Genomic DNA, 19,422 nt, shown 5'->3' with positions numbered 1-19,422 from the left:
GACTGCTTTCCAGTCAAAGTTAAGGAAGCTTTGGAACAGGGCTATATTCTTCCTCCCTGCAGCAATCCAAGAAAGGCATTTTACAAGACCGCACTGATAAAGTGTATTCTTGGGTCCAGGAGATCTAAAAATTAAGTTTCTTTTCTTATTACAGAGGTCCCCTCTCCAGTTATTTTTGTCTTTGTGTAGTTATGGCTTAGGAAGAAAAATCTTTTTGTTCTCATAGGATTTCATAAAAAAAAAATATTCAAAACACATTTTGCTTCCTTACCTATAAATAATTACCTGGGTTTTTTTTTTTTTTTTCCAGTTGACCCCTTACTGTGAACATCTTTCCAGGCTATTACATATTTTTCTAGAACATCGCTTTAAATGTTTTTATTATTCAGTTCTCTAGATGTAACGTACTGTACTTAATCTGTCCTTGTCTTTAGATATTTCCATTTCTAATTTTTGCTATCAAAATGAACAGTAAAATTAATATAGAAGAGCTAAACTTCTATAAATGGATTTACAAGGCCAAAGAATGATGGACACCCACCAACACAAGGGAGAAAAAAAAAATCGTAAAATGATGCAGTAAATACAGAGAAGTGCAGGGTGTACTGTGGAAGCCCAGAAGGGACAAACTTGATGCGACTTTGGGACAGTATGGAACTTTTGCTCCTCTGGGGAGGCTCCCAGGAGGAGATCACTATTAAGCTGAGATGGGTGTGACCTGGGTGGAGAGGATGGAAGTAGCATTCTGAGGGGAGGGTACTGGATGAGCCATTTCTGAAAAAAAACCTCCAGCCTTATGCAGGTTTTTGAATAAGAAGCATGGATTGTAAAAGAGGAGGCTAACAAGGCAGGCAGATTCCAGTAAGGGCCAGACGCCATATTCGGAAGATCTGAATACATTTTGATAAGATGAGGAGCCATTGGGAGGCTTTGGATGGGGGAGGGGAGGAGTATCTGAAAAGGGATTGGGCTAAGGTAAGACAGGAGGAGAAGACGGAGGAGGCTATGACTGACATTCAGAGAAGACAAATGTCTGAGGAGGTTAGAAGACCAGGATACTAGTTTGAATTTAAAAAGGGAAGAATTCAAGAATGATTTAGTTGGTAAAATCTGTAGGAATTGGAATGGGTTGAAGGTGGGGGTGGGGTAAGAGATGGGGAGGAGGGGAGGTTAGAGAGACCCAGTTTCTGGTTTGAATTGGGGGGTGGGGGGCGCTGAAACAGAAGGTTGGGAAATCTATACCTCAGGGAATACAGTGATGGGTCCAAAGGCATCTGGTATTGTCCTTCTGCCACCGTCTTAAAAGGGATTTTCTTTCCCTTGTTCCCCCAGGGCTACACTTGCATTGCTGGCCTAAGTGGATACTCAGCAGCTGGCTATGTCCATCAATACAGCCAAGTCTGAAAATTCCTGATTCTACTTAGAGCCTGTGGAGCTGCTGACACTCACAGTCATTAGCAGATGACCCTCTGTAAGAAACTGTGCTTTAAAATGTAAACGGCGGAGGCATTTTCCCTGCATTGTCCAGAAGGAACTTTCTCCTGCGTCAGTCCGGGTTAATCATGAGAGAGCTTGTCCACATTCCACTGGTACATATCCTAACCCTGGTTGCCTTCAGCGGGACTCAGAAACTTCCAAAAGGTTGGTTTGAACGATCTCGTCTTCTTGTCTAGTTCTAAAGTGAGCGTGGGCTACAATCAGGGCTGGTGGCATGGTGGGCTTGGAGTTTTACTTAAGGGAGGGAGGAGTGGAAGGTGCGGGGAGCGAGGAAACTGTATACTGGAGTAATTAGCTGATGGTTTTTCTGCTGATAGTTCCCTTCTAAGTTCTGCACTAAAACGTATAGCCACCCAGTGACTCAGAGCCCTGGCTCCTAGAGGGAAGCTTAGCCGGCGGACTGCGAGTTATCAAGGCCTGTTGTGTTTCAGCCTCTGTCAAATGTCAGGGTGGCCGACGGGAACAATGAAGAACCTTTTCAATCAGCTTTGCCAAGAATATAATCAACCCCACTCCCAGACATCCAGATTGTTTGCTTCTGAACACAAATCCTTTCCATTTTCAGTTTCAGTTTTACCAATCTCTTGATAAAAATTTCAGTGGCTAAACGTCAGAAATACAGAAAGACGCACATCATTTGTCTAATAATGTGTAATAAAACCCTCATGACGCAGGGTTCTCAGTAACTTTTGGGGCTGGAGTCATGGTTTGGCTTGGCAGGGAACTGCAAAAGTTTTTTTCAGAGCCTTTGGAATGTACCGGAAATAACACCACCTCAGGGGAGAGGAAAGCAACTTAAGAAACTGACAAACACCTGTTGCAGTAGCAAGCATGTCCACAGTGACGTGGTTTCAAGCCAGTGTATTATGAAACCCAGGCTAGTAGTATCTGCAAACCAGGAAGACTAGAAAATACGTGATGCGCAAAGTGACTGAGACCTTCATTGAAATCTTTTTAAAAGAAAGACACGAGAAAGTTTTCAAACTTAATGCATTGCCATAGAGTGAAAGGAGTTCTGTGTTTCAGAACACATTCCAATGAACTATTTCCTTTTTATGTTGCTTTATCAAAGCACTTACACACGTTTTATTATTTAAATGAGTGAAAGTAGTATCTTTATGCAGATCAGAAATATATTTTTAGATTTTGTGGTTCACTAAAAATTCTCCAGCCACGAGTTCAAGTTTCACAGGCAAATGAGATACACATAGTTGTCTTCCCAAACACTCTTATTTCCTGGATTGTTTTGTTTTGTTGCTTCTTTTTCTATTTTACTTGAGCAGAGCAGAATCTTTCAATGTATTTAAATGTTCAAATTCCAACTAACACTTTAAGGTATCTTCAGATAAAAGAGAATCTAGATCTTTTCAAACAGCTAAGAATAGCCAGAAAGACTTAACATTGGCTTCATATTATTTTAATACTTCCTGAACAAACAGCGGATGTCTGGCAAGGCAGGACCTAAATGCTTGGACTTATGGATGCTCCTAAGTCTTGTGTTATTCTAAACCATGCAGTTACATAGAAATGACAAGCTTAAATACTCACATTTACTACAATCCAGTCTTCTAAGGAGAAGGGCCATTGATTTTGATGATTCACATCAGAATTTAGTGCATACACACACAAAACCCTAAAACCTCTCCAAAAAAATTATTTCACAAAGCTATCTTAAAAGTAAGCCAAGTACTGTCTAGTCTGCTTATGGAGTAGGAATTGCATCAGAGCACATATATTCTTGATGTACAATGCCTGTGATGTTGAAGAGGGTCTTTTTAAAAGTGATGTTTGAGTATCTGACTCTATGGAGTCTATAAATGCACTATTTGTTTGTACCCTAAAACGACTGAATTGTTAAGTACAAAATTAAGCTATTTTGTAGCCATTTTTCACACAAATAGCTACGCAACACTAGACAATTTTGTTTTACATGTATGTGTATGCATGTAAACACATGCATATTAATTTATATGAGTGAAAAATAAATGATTTATTTCTAAAAAGAAATTATTTCCATTTCCAAACTTAATATACAATGCCTTTAATTCAAATACACGCTATCTCTATTTTAAAAACTTTAGACTATACTGGCATAGAGGTAACAAATCCAAACATCTTGGCTTTTAAATAAACTAATCTGATTGTCATCTAACTTTGTTTCTTATAATTTATTTACTGCTACAATTAGGTTTTACAATCCAAAATTAAAACTATTTTTTCTTTGTCTACTGTTTTTATTGTAAAAATCTAAATCATTATGAGTTTGATATCACCATAACCAAAACACCATGCCCAGGAGAGCAAACATTCATTTACTACACACACGAGTTCTGAGAATAAATGAGATCATGAAAACGTAGTCCTGAAAATTTTAAGTGTTGAAGTGTGAGGATTATGTTGTTAAAAAAGAATGATTTTAAAGTATTTTATAGAATAGTATTTTATTTTAATCATATCCAGACTAAGGAAAATGTTCCAACTAGCTCATGGTTGTTTTCTCCATGCTTGGCAGAAGGTAATTAACAAAAAGAGTTTTTAGCTGGCATACCTTTTCCTAAGTCCTTCATCAGGAGTGAACCAAGGATACCGCCACAATAACATATTACAAAATAATCCAAGATATTTAAAATAATGGGGCATTCTTATCATCTTCCCTGAACACCATTTCCTCACCAAAGTTAATACCCGACTTTGTAGAATACCTTATTGTTTCAGTTTTCATTTTATTGACTCCTGATGCTCCAAGCTAAGGTGGAAAGTCATTGGCTTTCTGAATCATTTCAGCTAGTGATCCTTTCAGTGATGAATTCAAGTTCGTAACCCCAAACAGGAGAATGTTACCAACTTTTACGTACGAAAGTCACCAACATTTCATTGAATCATTGCCTTAAACACAAACGTCAATAACATTTAATGTTCTATCAGAGCATTACATGTACAATTGTATGTTAAATTCAATATAGGAATATAGGAGTTCTTGTAAGCCGCACTAGATTTGTTGAATATGCACAAAAAACTCCTGTCAAAACCCCACTTTCAAAATTACCCCCATTGACTCCCACATCTCAAAGTTTTTGAGTGTAAGTGATTTTTTTTTTTTGAGTCTAAGTAATTTATCTTTAGATATATTTGAATAACCTCCTCCTTTAAGTTGTTTGTATATGGGGACAGGATTCACAGATTTGACAGGTGACTGAGTCAGTATCAGCACAGCTGTCAAGAACGCCAGGACACTGAGTCCTGGATGAACGTTTTGTATTGACATGCACTGAAAGAATTACTCATTGCATATTTGGAGAAACACAGTTGCTTTAAATATTGTTGACCCTGAAGAACAGGAAGAAAGAGGAGGGTCAAGATTTTTTCAACTGCTATCTTATTTCCGAAGGAGAAGTAGTCGACTTCTCTGTGAGATAGGAATTGAGGTCATGGAGAAAGAGTGACAAGTGAGGGGTGAGAAGGGGGACCTGCAAGAAGTGGTTCCATTCAGGAAGATGAGAGGATTCCATGAGCCATGCTGAGGACTCAGCTGGGGCCTGGGACTCAGCTTTTGCACCTGACCTGACCTGAACAGTTGTCCCTCTTTACCCAGCAGGGCTATACGAACATAGGGGTAGCGAGGACAGGTAGTTGGATTAATGGAGAATTGACGCTTTCCAGGGTCAGTGCGGCTAAAGGCTAGAGCGTAAAGGAGTTGGCGTTGTATAGCAACATACCACGGGGTATAGGTTGGATAATAAGGAAAGTGAAAAGAGGACATTAAAAGCTTAAAAGAGAATGTTGAGATCAAGTTTCTTTTTCTAGTCCCCAATGTCATGCAGTGTGTCTTTAGGGAAAACATACAGTCTCTGTGAGCCTCAATTTCGTCATAAAATGACAAAGTATCGCTGATGGTTGACAAATAAGTTTATGTACTACGCTAAGAGTTGTCAATGAGTGGTGTAATGAGCACTCCTGGGTAATATGCAGGTTTTAGATGAGTCCCTATGAGACCATGTTTTAACCCAAAGGAATGCCCCCAGGAGAGCCAATTTCAGAAATTCTTTTTTTTTGCACTGATTGCATTTGTTAGGTAAAGTCCCTCTTACAATCGTGTCTTGTCCCTGAAAAGTGTGGCACACACCAAGGCCCCCCCCCCCCATCCCTCTCTCTGCTCTTCCTTTCCCCACCTCTCCCTCCTTCTTTCAATTTCAGAAATTCTACTAGGCAGAGCAGAACTTCTATCTGCCTGTGTTTAGTGCCTTCCTTTCCCTTCTTTTCCCCTCCCTTCCTTTCCTTTCTCTTCCTTTCCTTCCCCTCCCCTTCCCTTTCCTTTCTTTTTGACATGTCTTGCTCTGTTGCCCTGGCTAGAGTGCAGTGGCATGATCATAGCTCATTGCAACATCAAATTCCTGGATTCAAATGTTCCTCTTCCATCAGCCTCCCAAGTAGCTGGAACATGCCACCATGCCACCATGCCCAGCTAATATATATATATATATATATATATATATATATATTTTTTTTTTTTTTTTGTAGAGATATTATCTCCATTGATCTCAAACTCCTGAGCTCAAACAAGTCTTCCACCTCAACTTTCCAAAGTTCTGCGATTACAAACATGAGCCACTATGCACAGCCCAAGGGCCATGCCTGAAGGCAAGGATCAAGAATGTTTTCTCTTGGGCGGTGCCTGTGGCTCAGTCGGTAAGGTGCCGGCCCCATATACCGAGGGTGGCAGGTTCAAACCCGGCCCCGGCTGAACTGCAACCAAAAAATAGCTGGGCGTTGTGGGGCGCCTGTAGTCCCAGCTACTCAGGAGGCTGAGGCAAGAGAATCGCCTAAGCCCAGGAGTTGGGGGTTGCTGTGAGCTGTGTGAGGCCACGGCACTCTACCGAGGGCGATAAAGTGAGACTCTGTCTCTACAAAAAAAAAAAAAAAAAGAATGTTTTCTCTTGCAAAGAATTAATGATACAGCATTAATAAGTGGTTACCAAGCATTATTATTAATGAACCTTACAAGTTAAAAAAGACATCATAACAAGAAATAACTTTTACTTTATTACATCTTCAGTTTAATAAATGTTCTGGCTTCTAAGATTATCCAAATAGTGAGCAATACTGAACACACTCTTGGGAAGATTTGAAAAATTTCCAATACCAGTGTTTTCTCATACTGAAAAAAACAAGAACACTGTATTCCTAATGTTAGAGAAACATGAATATTTTCCAAGTCTGAGCCCTAATTTTATGGAACCGTAAGTAACAAATGCAGCTTGTTTCTCTGTGTACCCAATCATTTGGTCATGCCAATTAGCAAATAATCAAAAGTTAGTAAGTCAATGGCCCTGTGCCAGAGCCTCCAAAATGTAAAGGCAAGGCAATGTCAGGCCCTTCTCATCAAGCAGCTAACATTCGAGTTAAGTTACTCTGCGGGTACAGGAAAGAGCTGTGTTCACTTTCATGGATTTGTTATTCATGTAGTCCTTGGATTGAGAGAAGAAATAGTGCCCTAATTTAAACAGGCTCCGGCTGAGATGAAAGCTGGGCAGTAGAATGAAAGTAAACAAGAGATGGTCTGCTGAGTCAACAAGTGTCATTAAATACAACTATGTGAGTGTGTCAGTAAAAATTTGAAAGCAGATCTGGATAATTTGACAACATGGGCAAAGCAGACTTAATCAAGTACATTCTGCCTATGGAAACTGATAGTGATGTAAATCTCCTTTTTCCTCTCTCTCTCTGTACAGGAATGTCTCTCTATCTGTAACCAGCGTATTTTAGAGCTAAAAGACAGGAACTTTAACGCTACTTTAATCCTAAAGTCTAGCTCTATGACCTCTTACTTTTGTGATGGTTAGACAAGTCATTTAACCATCCTTAGTCTTCATATCTAATCTGTAAGTGGAATATTAATAGCATTCTTAAACATCCCCTTACGTTTGTTGTGATAAGTGACATAAGGAATAAAAAGTACAGAATAAGGTTCATAGCAATTTCTCAATTTTTGAGACTAATATTAAAAACAGAGTAAAACCTTATCCTAAGACCATCACTGAATCTTAAGGGAAGGTGTTAGTTTAATGTTCGTAGTAAGTCCTCACACAGTTTTACACGTCTGACTCTTTCAAGACATTCTAATATTTAACTTCTGTGATCATAACTGATCTCAGCAGAATTTGCGTAACCTCCATGGAAAGATAACATTAATAGTTTACCTCTGCCGCTTCTGCATTTCTGTATTGAGAAAAAAACTGATGAATAAAGTTTCTCTTAAGAAGAATAATATATGGTAGTTAAGACTAATTTTGAAAAACACAACAGGTATACAGTTTAAAATGAAAAAGTCACCCCTACTTCCAGGACTGTTAACATGCTTTGTTTTGTTTTTTTTCTTTACTAAATCATAACTGTGTACATTAATGCATTTATGGGGTACCATGTGCTGAATCGTTCCGCACTGATATACAATGTGGAATGTTTACATCTAATTGATTAACATAACCATCACCTCACTTATTATATTTTCTCCCTTTGTTTAATGCGGATCCTTTTTAAAAGTGCCATGGCATTGTTTATACAGTTCCTCCACCTGCTGTATTTCCTTAGCACTGAAGCATAAACATCTCTTGTATTTTGAATACTCCTCAAAACATCATTTGCAGTGACTGGATAAGTAATATCCTTTTTAGATAACAGTTTGCTGGTATATGTTGAATAGCCACTTCTTTGAGAAAAAAAATAAGAGCTCTGATTTGTAAACACTCCGAACTATGGCCAGTTTTAAGCTACCAGCAAACACCGAACACGGAGATGGTAAACAGCTTCCACCACACAGATACATTCAATGTAAACAACCTCAAAAACATAGATCAGCAATTTTCAACAGGTGTAACATGAGAGGATCTTAGATGTGCTGTAAAAAATTTTGAAGTTCATTAATTAAATTATTTTCAAAAGAAGTTCAAAGCAAAGTAAGTATATTCTTTTCTTTACTCTTTTTTCTTTTGATCAATATAATTTAAATGTATGAGGAAGCTTATAGGTTCAAATGTGTTGCAAGATAAGAAAGGTTGAAAAACACTGACATAGCTGATAGCAAAATGTAGTTAATTCAGAAGTGAAGCATTTTGAGTCTTACATTCCTTTGTTTTCGGTCAATGCTTATTCCCCTTTGGTTTGTTTTTATTATATGAATACTGATAACACTTTGTGGTAATATTGCCTTGTGTAGGGCCCTTCTCTTTCTTTCCAACACTTCTGTTTTATTCAATTTAGGTGTGTTTTTATGTTTTCATATCCTGTATGATAGTGTTTATCATTTTATAGGTCAGTGTAGCCTGTTTCTCTACACTTGTGCTCTGTCCTTTGTTAACCAGGCCTTTTTTTTACTTACTTAATCCTCCTTTTCTTTTTGCTTTTTTGTTCATTTGCTTTTTTTTTTTTTTTTTTGACCAGTAGAGTTTCTCTGGTCCCTGTTTTCCTCCTGTTGTTTTGAAAGGTTTGAGTTTTAATCTATTCATTTAGTGGTCCCATTAATAATGCATTTCACCAGAGATTTTTCTTCCCCTCTTTATGGTTGTTCAGTATTTCTGCCATCTTCTTGTTTATGGCCAAAGCACTTGGTGCGTTTTAACTAGTGTATTCACTGAACTTCTTCCCTAAACTTTCATCTTATAATTATCTGGAATTTAGTTCCATTCTTTCCTACACATAAAGATTAATGGTTTTGTTTTTAATATTCCACTGCATGTTAAACTTGCAATTATATTTTATCATCATTTATGCTATTGTTTCTTACAGCTCACCTCTTTCTTCTGGGTATAAATTATTTCAGCTTGAGTTTATACACTTCAGTAACTGTTTCAGCAAAAACCGATGAGTGTTAAACACTTTAAATATTTGTCTGTGTCTTAATTTTGACTTCTTCAAAATTATCTAAGCTTCCTATATAATCCTAGGCTAAGATTTATTTTTCCTCAGTCCTGTAAAGGTATTAGTTCTTTGCCTTTGGTCTCGATGATTGTTGCTAAATAATCTCAGCTCAGCCTAACTTGTGTTTCTATTAAAGTAATTGGTTTTCTGTCTTTCAGTAGAGTTTGCAATTTTCTTCTATCTTTAATACCTATAGTTTTAAGCCCAACGTATCTAGGGATGAATTTCTTTTTACGTATCTGTCTTGGCATTTGGTGGGTACTTTCAACCTTAATAGTCATGGGTGGGTTTTTTTGTTTTCAGTTTTGAAAATGACCAGCATTTTATCCCTTTGCACATTGCCTCTAGGCTTTTCCCTTTTAGTTTGCTGGTGGTGCCTGTCTGTCATTCTGAGCTCTGAGTCTTCTGACTGTTCTTTCATAGTGTTCATCTCTATTTCTTTGTGCTGCTTCCTGTCTATCTAAGGGTTGTTCTTTCGGAAGGTTATAAAAACGGGGGCCCTGAGGTCTATGCATGAGATGTCATTTTACCTAAAAATTTTGCTTTTATATTTCAACGAGTCTCTTTCAACCTGATATCTTCTTGATAGATTCTCTTCTATATCTTGAATTCTTTTTTATATTACCCTCCTCTAGGCAACCACAAGTGTATTTTCTGTCTAGATTTTCCAGTTCTAGACACTTCACATAAAAGGAGTTATATAATACAGAGTCCTTTGTGACTGGCACCTGTCACTTAGCTTACAGTTTCCTAGGTCATCCATCTTGTAGCTATAATGGCGCTTCATTTCTCTTTATTGTCACATAGGATTTCATCATATGGACATACCACATTTCATTTATCCATTTTTTTGTGAGTGCTTAGGTTGCTCTTAGCTTTTGGTTATGGTGAGTAAAGCTGCCGTGAATGCGAGTGTACAAATAACCTGTTTGAGTCCCTGCTTTCAATTCTTTTGAATGTATACCGGGCAATGGAATTATTGGATCATAGCGTAATTCTAAGTGTTTGAAGAACCAGCATATTCTTTTCCACAAAGTTTGCACCATTTTACATCCTCCCAGCAATAAACAAAGCTTCTGATCTTTCTACAACCTCATGGACATTTATGGTCATTCTTTTTGATTATAGCTGTCCTAGTGGGTGTGAAGGGGTAGCTCATGGTTTTGATTTGCATTTCCTTCACGGCCAATGATGTTGAGCATTTTTTCATGTGCTTATTGGCCAGTTATATACTACTTTCTTTGAAGAAATGTTTATTCAGCTCCTCTGCCCATTTTTTGTTTGTGTTATTATCAAGTCTCTTTCTATTAATAGAATAGAAACACAGATTCTCTGTAAAGTAGATGTAGCTTAAGCTGCTGAGACTCTCATATACAAGAACCCATCTAAGCCCTCAGGAGGCTCTAGCAGTGTGTTCATATGAACATGTATTTTTATACAATTTGGGAAAAAATTGTTCTTAAACAGCAGTTGTTAAGTTGTTCTTTTTATTCTGACTTCCCTTCAGATTTACTTCCCTTGAGTCTGATGGCATTGGAATAGTCATAGAAATTTTATATTCAAAACTATGTATGTGTGTGTGTATACATGTATTTAAAGAACACTCAAGTTATACAACCATAAAACCTGGATCTGCCTCTTCTTGTATATAGTAAATTCTAAGTCTTACTCTCTTGAGAGCCTTCTCTTTTGATTCTCAAATATCTTTTTTGGAAGTCAAAACATTTACTTTAAATCTTCCTTTCTTTGGCACATTTCTCCTCTGAAGAGATGTAGTTCTCATTCAGGTAGGTGATGACTACTTAAGGAAGGATTAGTAAACAACATTCTAGAATGTTCTTCCTTTGATTTCTCCTTTCCTTTCAGCTCCTGTCATCACCACTCCTCTTGAAACAGTGGATGCCTTAGTCGAAGAAGTGGCTACTTTTATGTGTGCTGTGGAATCCTATCCCCAGCCTGAGATTTCCTGGACGAGAAATAAAATTCTTATCAAGTGAGTGTTCTGCCTTTTTGTGGTAAGAATGTCCATTGCTGCCTTGCAGTTTACCTCTGACTTAAATGCAACCCCAAATCTGGGCTATATTTTCCTTCTGAAATTTATAAAATACAATTTTCCTCATTTTTAAAGTTCAGTGAACTTAAGAAAAATTTTTAAAGCAAAATAGTGATTTTACTGATGTAGGATAGTTGGGGATATTTTGTGGCTTATTGACATGGGGAAGTCAGAGAAGCCCCCCGGTTAGAACCAGAAGAAACTTTGCTGTAGTTAGGAAACACTATGATATCTAACGTCTGGGGGCACAGGTGCCCAGAGATGCTGGGAGTTAATAGGGACCAGCCTCATTTCCTGGGCTTCTAATATCCCATCAGAGTGAAGTACATTGTCTAGGAATCTCACTTCTAGGTCACCATCACCTTTTTATTTTTTTGGAAAGTTAGAAGGGATTCCTGACATAAAGTAAGGTAGCCTTTCAAACCAGTGAAATTCTTATATGGTAGATAAAAATTATCTTATCCTCTTCCTCATTATAATAGTTACCTGATCAAAAATACTCTAAAATCTGTAACAAAGCGAAATCGTGGGTTTTCCAATGTAGGTTGCATTAACCCATCTGTGCGGCTATAACAATAATACCATGGACGGATGCCTTATAAGCAACAGAAGTTTATTTCTCACAGTTACGGAGGCTGTTAAGTCCAGGTTGGAGGTGGCAGCAGGTTCAACGTTTAGCGGGGGCCTGCTTCCTGATCTGTAGACGGTATCAGTGGGGGACGAGGTGAGAGAGCTCTCCTGGGGCTCTTTGAGAAGGACACTAATCCTACTCATGAGAGCCCTACCCCCAGGTTCTCATCGCCACTTAAAGGCCCTAACTACTAACACAGTCACATTATGCATCAGGTTTCAACCTATGAATTCTAAGGGGTCATAAACCTTCAGTCTACAGCAAGTGCTTACACTAGTATCTGCAGATGGGAATCTGTGAACTTGGATGACATCTTTAGTTTCATTTACCGTGAACTGAAATGTAGTGTTCCCCTCTATTACCCTGCACCGTGGTAGCCCTCAACTACTCTGGCAGGCCAGCTATCCCAGAACATCTGGAACAGGAAGGCTCACGGACCAAACTGAGCAATTTGAAATAGTTTTGAGCATCTCTTGCAATCTGGATAGACTGAGAGTTTCCCAAACTATCAAGTCCCGGATCCATTTCTGCTTTGCTATTTTCCCCTCAAATTATCTTTTTCTTCTTGAATTATACAATAAGCAGCAGCAGCAATAGTGACAGCAAAACCAGGCCATAGCTTCAACAAAATATCTGAGTTTACCATTTACAAGTTCTGTTTTCCATATCGTTGTGGGATACCACACAGCAAAGTGGTCTGCTCCTATAGAAAGGTCTCCTTTCCTTCCTATTCCAGAAGTATGTTGCTCATTTCCATCTGAGCCCTCACCAGGTGTGCTTTTAGCATCCATTTTCTACCAACTCTCTGCTTGTAGTAATTCAGGTTTTCCCTAAGTTGACTGAGCTGTCCTCCGCCATGCTCCTCACTGCCTTCTGAACCCTCAGCAGCAGAGTCTTTAATATGCATATTTCTACTGACAATCTCTAAGCTTTTTCTAGTACGCTCCTTAACATTTGTCTCTGTTCTGCCCATTCCCCAATTGCAAAGCACATCCACATTTTTTAAGTATTTGTTGCAGCCGCACTGTATTTCCAGGAAACAAAATGTGTATTTATTTCCCAGTATTGCTAAGACAAATGATCACAAACTTAGCAGCTTATAACAGTGTCCCTTACTTTATTATCTTCATAGTTCTGCAGGTCACAAGTATGAAATAAATCTCACTGGGCTACACCCAACATGAAGTGTTGCCAGGGCTGAGTTCCTTCTGAAGGCTCTAGGGAAGAATCTGATTTGTTGCCTGTTCCAGCTTCTAGAGGCCACCTCCCTTCCTTGGCCCCTTCCTATAGGCACAGAGTGAGCAACTACGTCTCTTGGAGCTCAGCCTCCATATGAGACCTCAGTCTCATCTTCTGACTCTTCTGCTTCCCCCTTCCATAGTATTAGGATGATATTATTGCATCCGGCCCATTTGGACAATCCAGAATGCTCCACTGTACGATTCTTAACATCTGCAAAATCCCTTTTGCCACGTAGGGTAACATATTCACAGGATCTAGTGATTAAGACGAGAATCTTTGGTGGGCTGTTATTCTACTTATCAAACACATGTGATAAAAAAAAAAACAACCTTATTTGGTTTAGAAAAACTTAACTTTTATATTGATGCTTCCCTTTGAATTTCTTTCATTGCTCTAATTCCCTTCTCAACAAATAGTTTGTATATAATTTAATAACTAATGTATTCAAAGCATGTATTTTTGCAATTGAACCTGTTTGCTTCCTGATGTGTCCTGATGACTAGGATTGTGCCTGGCACTTATTAATGCTCAATAAGCATTTGTTTAATGAAAGAATGAGTATTCAATCAATAGTTACAGCTGTAACTCTTTCTGGTTGTCCTACTGTGTGTGTCCATGTTCATTTACTAGCTGCTACTCCCTAGTAATTATGGGGAGAAGTGTATCATACCTAAGTGTATCTTGGTCTTAATATACTTTCCTGAATAAAGTAAACTTTACGTTTGGCTTTATCAACAGACACCACCCTTCGACAGCATTTTGAAGGACTCAGTGGGCCTCTGGTTATCGGAGCCTAGGAAAAGTTAGCATATAAATGCACTTTACATTGCCAAGCAAAATTCTTCTATTATTCAGAGCTCAACCCATCTTCACTCTACTTCCTGACACATCATTGGTTTGATCAGTTAATCACAGCTGAAAAAATCACCAATGACATGCTAATGTTCCATCTTCCTCTGTGACCCGCAGGCTCTTTGACACCCGGTACAGCATTCGGGAGAACGGGCAGCTCCTCAGCATCCTGAGCGTGGAGGACAGTGACGATGGCGTTTACTGCTGCATAGCCAACAACGGCGTGGGAGGTGCTGCTGAGAGCTGTGGAGCCCTGCAAGTGAAGATGAGTGAGTGGGAAACAGAATCGTCGCTTGATTTGAAAGCCAACTTGATACACTTTTTTTTTTTCTTTTTCTTTTTTTTATTGTTGGGGATTCATTGAGGGTACAATAAGCCAGGTTACACTGATTGCATTTGTTAGGTAAAGTCCCTCTTGCAATCATGTCTTGCCCCCAGAAGGTGTGGCACACACCAAGGCCCCACCTCTCCCCCTCCTTCCCTCTCTCTGCTTTTCCTTCCCCCCCATGATCTTAATTGTCATTAATTGTCCTCATATCAAAATTGAGTACATAGGATTCATGCTTCTCCATTCTTGTGATGCTTTACTAAGAATGATGTCTTCCACTTCCATCCAGGTTAATACAAAGGATGTAAAGTCTCCATTTTTTAAATAGCTGAATAGTATTCCATGTTTATTGCAGCTCAATTTACAATCACCAAAATGTGGAAACAGCCTAAATGCCCACCAACCCAACTTGATACACTTTGAAACAGCCAGTAACAGAGACTCCCGCAGCATACTGGGAGGTTCAGCAGCAAGACAAGTTCAAGTACAAAGCATAAACTTGAGGCTAGTTTCTCACCTCTTATTCCTGCTGTCCACTTCCACACTCAGGCAAGCCTCTCTATCCTCTCCCGTTTGTCTTCACACAGCAATTTGCTTCTTCCACCCTGACGTCTTCCATTGGGGAACATCCCTCTAAAACCTTGACCCTGTGCCTTTGAAAGGTCACTCTACTACAACTAAGTACTCTTCTCCTCCCCCTCCCCTTTGCAAACACTTCTCCTACCTGTTGCCTATTTCAAACTTGATTTTCTTCTGAGTGACTTTCTGCTAAAATGGAGTCTATTCTATTCCCCATCTCATGCTTGGCTAGCAAGTGCTGAGAGTTAGTCTCCTAGCCCTGTTGCTGCTTTTAAGCCATTATGCTTTGTATTCCTGTGCAAAGCCGTCCCTCTCGCGAGGGCTCATGCTGCTGTGCTCAGCCTCCTTCTCAACTCTATTCATCATGGCATCTTCTCACTGCCAGGCACTCCCCTGTACTTAACCATGACTTTGATTCTGGGCTCATTTATTTCTACACATTCTTAGTCCTGCCGGCATCCTGAGACATTTCAAGAACCATGAATCAGAACCATTAGCCACGTAATCCTCACAATTCCTTGACTTCTGCAAACCCGATAACATTTATCTTAATTCTTTGTCAGACTACCTGATCAGCAAACTACACTTGGCTTGTGCCTTCCTGGTAATGGTCTGCATTTAAAATCTAAAACTTCCATGTATCACTCTGTAACTATGGACGATGTCCATCTCTGTCAGGTGAGGAAAGCAGTTTCCCACACTCAGGACCTGCCTCCAAGGAAAGTTCATGGGCACCAACTCCCTCTGTCTCCTTCTCAGCTCACAGCATCTAAGCCCGTTGTTCTCCCCTCATACTACACACTGTCACCAGCCTCACATTCTCCTGCCCTGGATTCCTTTTCCCTCTCCTTTCCATTGACCCCCCATTGAGATTATATTTCCCCCACACTTAGTTTGCTTTTCTATATGGTGGTATATCACCAAACACTCCCGTCCTAGCATCTTCAGGCCTCATCATCTCCTGTGATGTAAGCACCAGCCCTTGCAGTAATGCAACCTTTATCTTCTCTTCTTTGACACTCAATGACTGAAGGGAAAAATCAAACCTCTTGGCACCACATCAGTTAGTGGAATCTCTGTCCACTTGAGACCTTTATTTGTAAGATTTGCATGTTGATCTCATCATGCTCTTCTATTGTCATTTTTCTGGAGGAAATCATTTGGTACTTTTTTCAGAGTGCGAGAACATAAGATAATTGGCCCTTTCCTCATAGTCTTGTGCTATAGTTGGGTTATAGCCTTCATGTGAAAGCTATAATTTAGCTTCATAGTAGGGCTGAGTACATTGGATACTTTTTCTTCCATTCCTGAGATACTTTGCTAAGAAGAATATGTTCCAGCTCCATCCATGTAAACATGAAAGAGGTAAAGTCTCCATCTTTCTTTCAGGCTGCAGAATATTTCACTACTCTGTGGAACAATGCTTCTTTTGAATGTTTCTCATGTTCTCTCTGGCACTAATGTTCTTGATCTGGATTGCATACTAAACCCTCTTTTCTTTTCCCCTTTTATTTTTCCAGCCTCTCCTTATGACAGCACATCCATTCATGTGTCTAAACCCTCATGTAGCTATCCCAACTACCAAAAGCTTCCTTACTGCTTTGAAAGAGATGCTTCATGACATCCTCAAGATCCCCCAGTCCTGTCACTACTCCACTACCCTTTCACATCCCTCGAAAGCTCCCTCACCAATTTCCTTGTGGTCTATCAGCTAAGGCCTCAGGGCTGGCACAGCAGGATCCTTCTAGCACGTGCTTCAAGATAGCCAGTTTTCTTCTGGGTATATACCTAGTAAAGGAATTATAATGTACTCAAATGTACTCAGCCCTACTATGAAGCTAATTTATAGCTTTCATATGAAGGCTAGAACCCAACTATAGCATAAGAATATGGGAAAAGGGCCAAGGGAGGAGGGGGAGGTTGAGGTAGAGGGAGGGTAATTGGTGGGGCCACACTTACAGTGCATCTTAGAATGGATACAGGTGAAACTTACTAAATGCAGAATTCAAATGTCTTCATACAGTAACTAAGAAAATGCCATGAAGGCTATGTTAAATAGTTTGATGAAAATATTTCAGATTGTATATAAAACCAGCACATTGTACCCCTTGACTGCACTAATGTACACAGATATGATTTAATAATTAAAAAAAAAAAAAAAAGATGTCCAGTTCTGACTGTTCAGGACTCATGGCTCCACTCTGAATCATGGTACCATAGAGGGGTGATCCACAATCCTCCTGAGTATTGTACTCATTCCTAGTTTATGTTCAGTTTCCCCCAGGGTTCTCCTCACCCCTCACCCAACAGATGACCTAGATATCCGTGTCACTGAGAAAATAGGAGTGTTTCTCTTTAAACAAAAATCTTCATCTAACACCTCATCTGTGCCTCAGGTTTACCCTAGGGATCTTGTTCAGGGAACCCACAAAAGGAATAGGTAACATTCTGTTTGAAAGTGTCATGGGAATATCAATCAAGTCCTGAGCTAACCTTTTGCCATCAACTGTAGGACAGGAGAACTTGCAATTGATGTGCTTGGCCAGTCTTTATCTAAATGTAGATACTCACTGTTGTCTACTACAGTCAGAGTTGTATGCTGCAGATAGCAGGTGAAGTGACAAAGTTGATCTTTTCCTATAACATGTTTCAAAGCCTTTCTTACATTTTTGCCATAAGGCAGGGCCATTGCAACTCCAAATGATAGTGAGTGCAAAAATGAATAGGTCACAATGAATGCAATGAATAGTCAAAAATGAATAGGTCACAATGTCTTTGCAAATATTTTAGACAGACACCACCAAACTCCCTAGTCTCCTCCCACACATTGAAGTAGGAGAAAAGAATCCCTTATTTCATGCTCTCCTCTATCAAAGGTACAAATTGGCACATGTCCTGACAGAAATAAAATGTATCCATTTCCTAGTACTAGTAATCTATTCTGTAGGCAGCCCTCTACTCTGTATCTGTAACATAAGATTACTAAGCACTTAAGCACAGTTTTCATTTTTTCTATAAATCTTTCAAGTACTGGCATTCCCAACTAATTCTTCTCTATGTTGGGTTTAATAACTTCTTCCTTGAATAGCTTCTTGAGAATAACAATTAGCGGACGTAAACTGTCTTCTGAAAGATTAACTTGATTGTTTGATAGAGCAGTAAAGTAAACATTTGCTCTGCAGAACTGAGTCCCATTAAGTTGTCTGGCAGAATTTTTTTCTGATTACTAATATAATTATACCTGGCTTATTTTCTAGGGATAAATTTATTTAACTAATTGTCATCAGGCTGAATAGTCAACATAAGATGAAAACTAAAGGGAAAATCGGTCATGATTCAAAGCTATCTAAAGATAGAAGGGCTGTCCAAAAAATATTCAGCCATGTAATATGAAACATAGTATCAATAATGACTGTATACTTTTTAGACAGTCTCATATACTTATACCAAAATTTTATTTTCAGTTTTTTTCATGTCTATTGTGTAAATTCAATAATGCTTAATTTCTCTAGTGACAGTTTATATTATTCCAGTTTTAATTAACTATCTTTTAAAGTCAGGGTGCTTATAGTAACTTATGCTCCTAATATTTTTTCATAAATTTATGTTTGCTACTAAGATTTTAATAAAGCAAAGATAATCCAGACTTTTAAAACTGATTTCTATTTGATATCCACTAAAGATCTGTCTTAGCATGGGATAAGTTTTGCAATGTAACATCCCTAAAATGATTCTTAAAAGGGATATTTAGAATAAAGTATAAAGTTAGAAACTCTGTATATTTAATACAGCCATGTTGTCTTATTACTTTTGAATTTTTTTTTTCCTTCAGAACCTAAAATAACTCGTCCTCCCATAAATGTAAAAATAACCGAGGGATTAAAAGCAGTTCTACCATGTACTACAATGGGCAATCCCAAGCCGGCGGTGTCTTGGATCAAAGGGGACAGCCCCCTTAGGGTAAGTGATTATTTTATTAACACATGTATATAAAAAATATTTACATGGTGCATATTGCAAGGGTACATGTCAAATCTATTAAGAGTAGAGTATAAATGTCTTAACAAAATAATTGAGGTGAAAGCTATGTTAACCAGTTTGATGTAAACATTCCAAATTGTATATAAAATCAACTCATTGTACCCCATAAATGCATTAATGTACACAGTTATGATTTAATAAAAAAATTAAGAGAAAAAAATAAAAATCAGTGATGTAAGCTACCAAGTCAACCTGAAAATTAAAAATCAAATAGAAAGTAGAATGAAATAATGAGCAGAAATCAATGTAAAATAAAACTGAAAATAATAGAAATAATAAAAAAGC

General features: G+C 38.5%; 1 protein-coding gene across 2 annotated transcripts in view; it reads left to right on the top strand.

Annotated features, from left to right (window-relative positions):
* The first annotated feature begins 1,492 nt into the window (after positions 1-1,492).
* Positions 1,493-19,422, top strand: part of MUSK (muscle associated receptor tyrosine kinase) — a 142,424-nt gene continuing 124,494 nt past the window's right edge. For both annotated transcript variants that reach the window (XM_053558674.1, XM_053558670.1), the window contains exons 1-4: positions 1,493-1,641; positions 11,278-11,404; positions 14,307-14,458; positions 18,929-19,056. In XM_053558674.1, coding sequence (XP_053414649.1) covers positions 1,563-1,641; positions 11,278-11,404; positions 14,307-14,458; positions 18,929-19,056 — 486 coding nt within the window. In that variant the 5' untranslated portion in view covers positions 1,493-1,562. The remainder of the gene's footprint in view (positions 1,642-11,277; positions 11,405-14,306; positions 14,459-18,928; positions 19,057-19,422) is intronic.

The sequence above is a fragment of the Nycticebus coucang genome, chromosome 2 (genome assembly GCF_027406575.1).
Source record: "Nycticebus coucang isolate mNycCou1 chromosome 2, mNycCou1.pri, whole genome shotgun sequence".
NCBI classification, from domain to species: Eukaryota; Metazoa; Chordata; class Mammalia; order Primates; family Lorisidae; genus Nycticebus; species Nycticebus coucang.
Note: the sequence above shows the minus strand (reverse complement) of the source record. Positions and strands in the feature narration are given on the sequence as shown.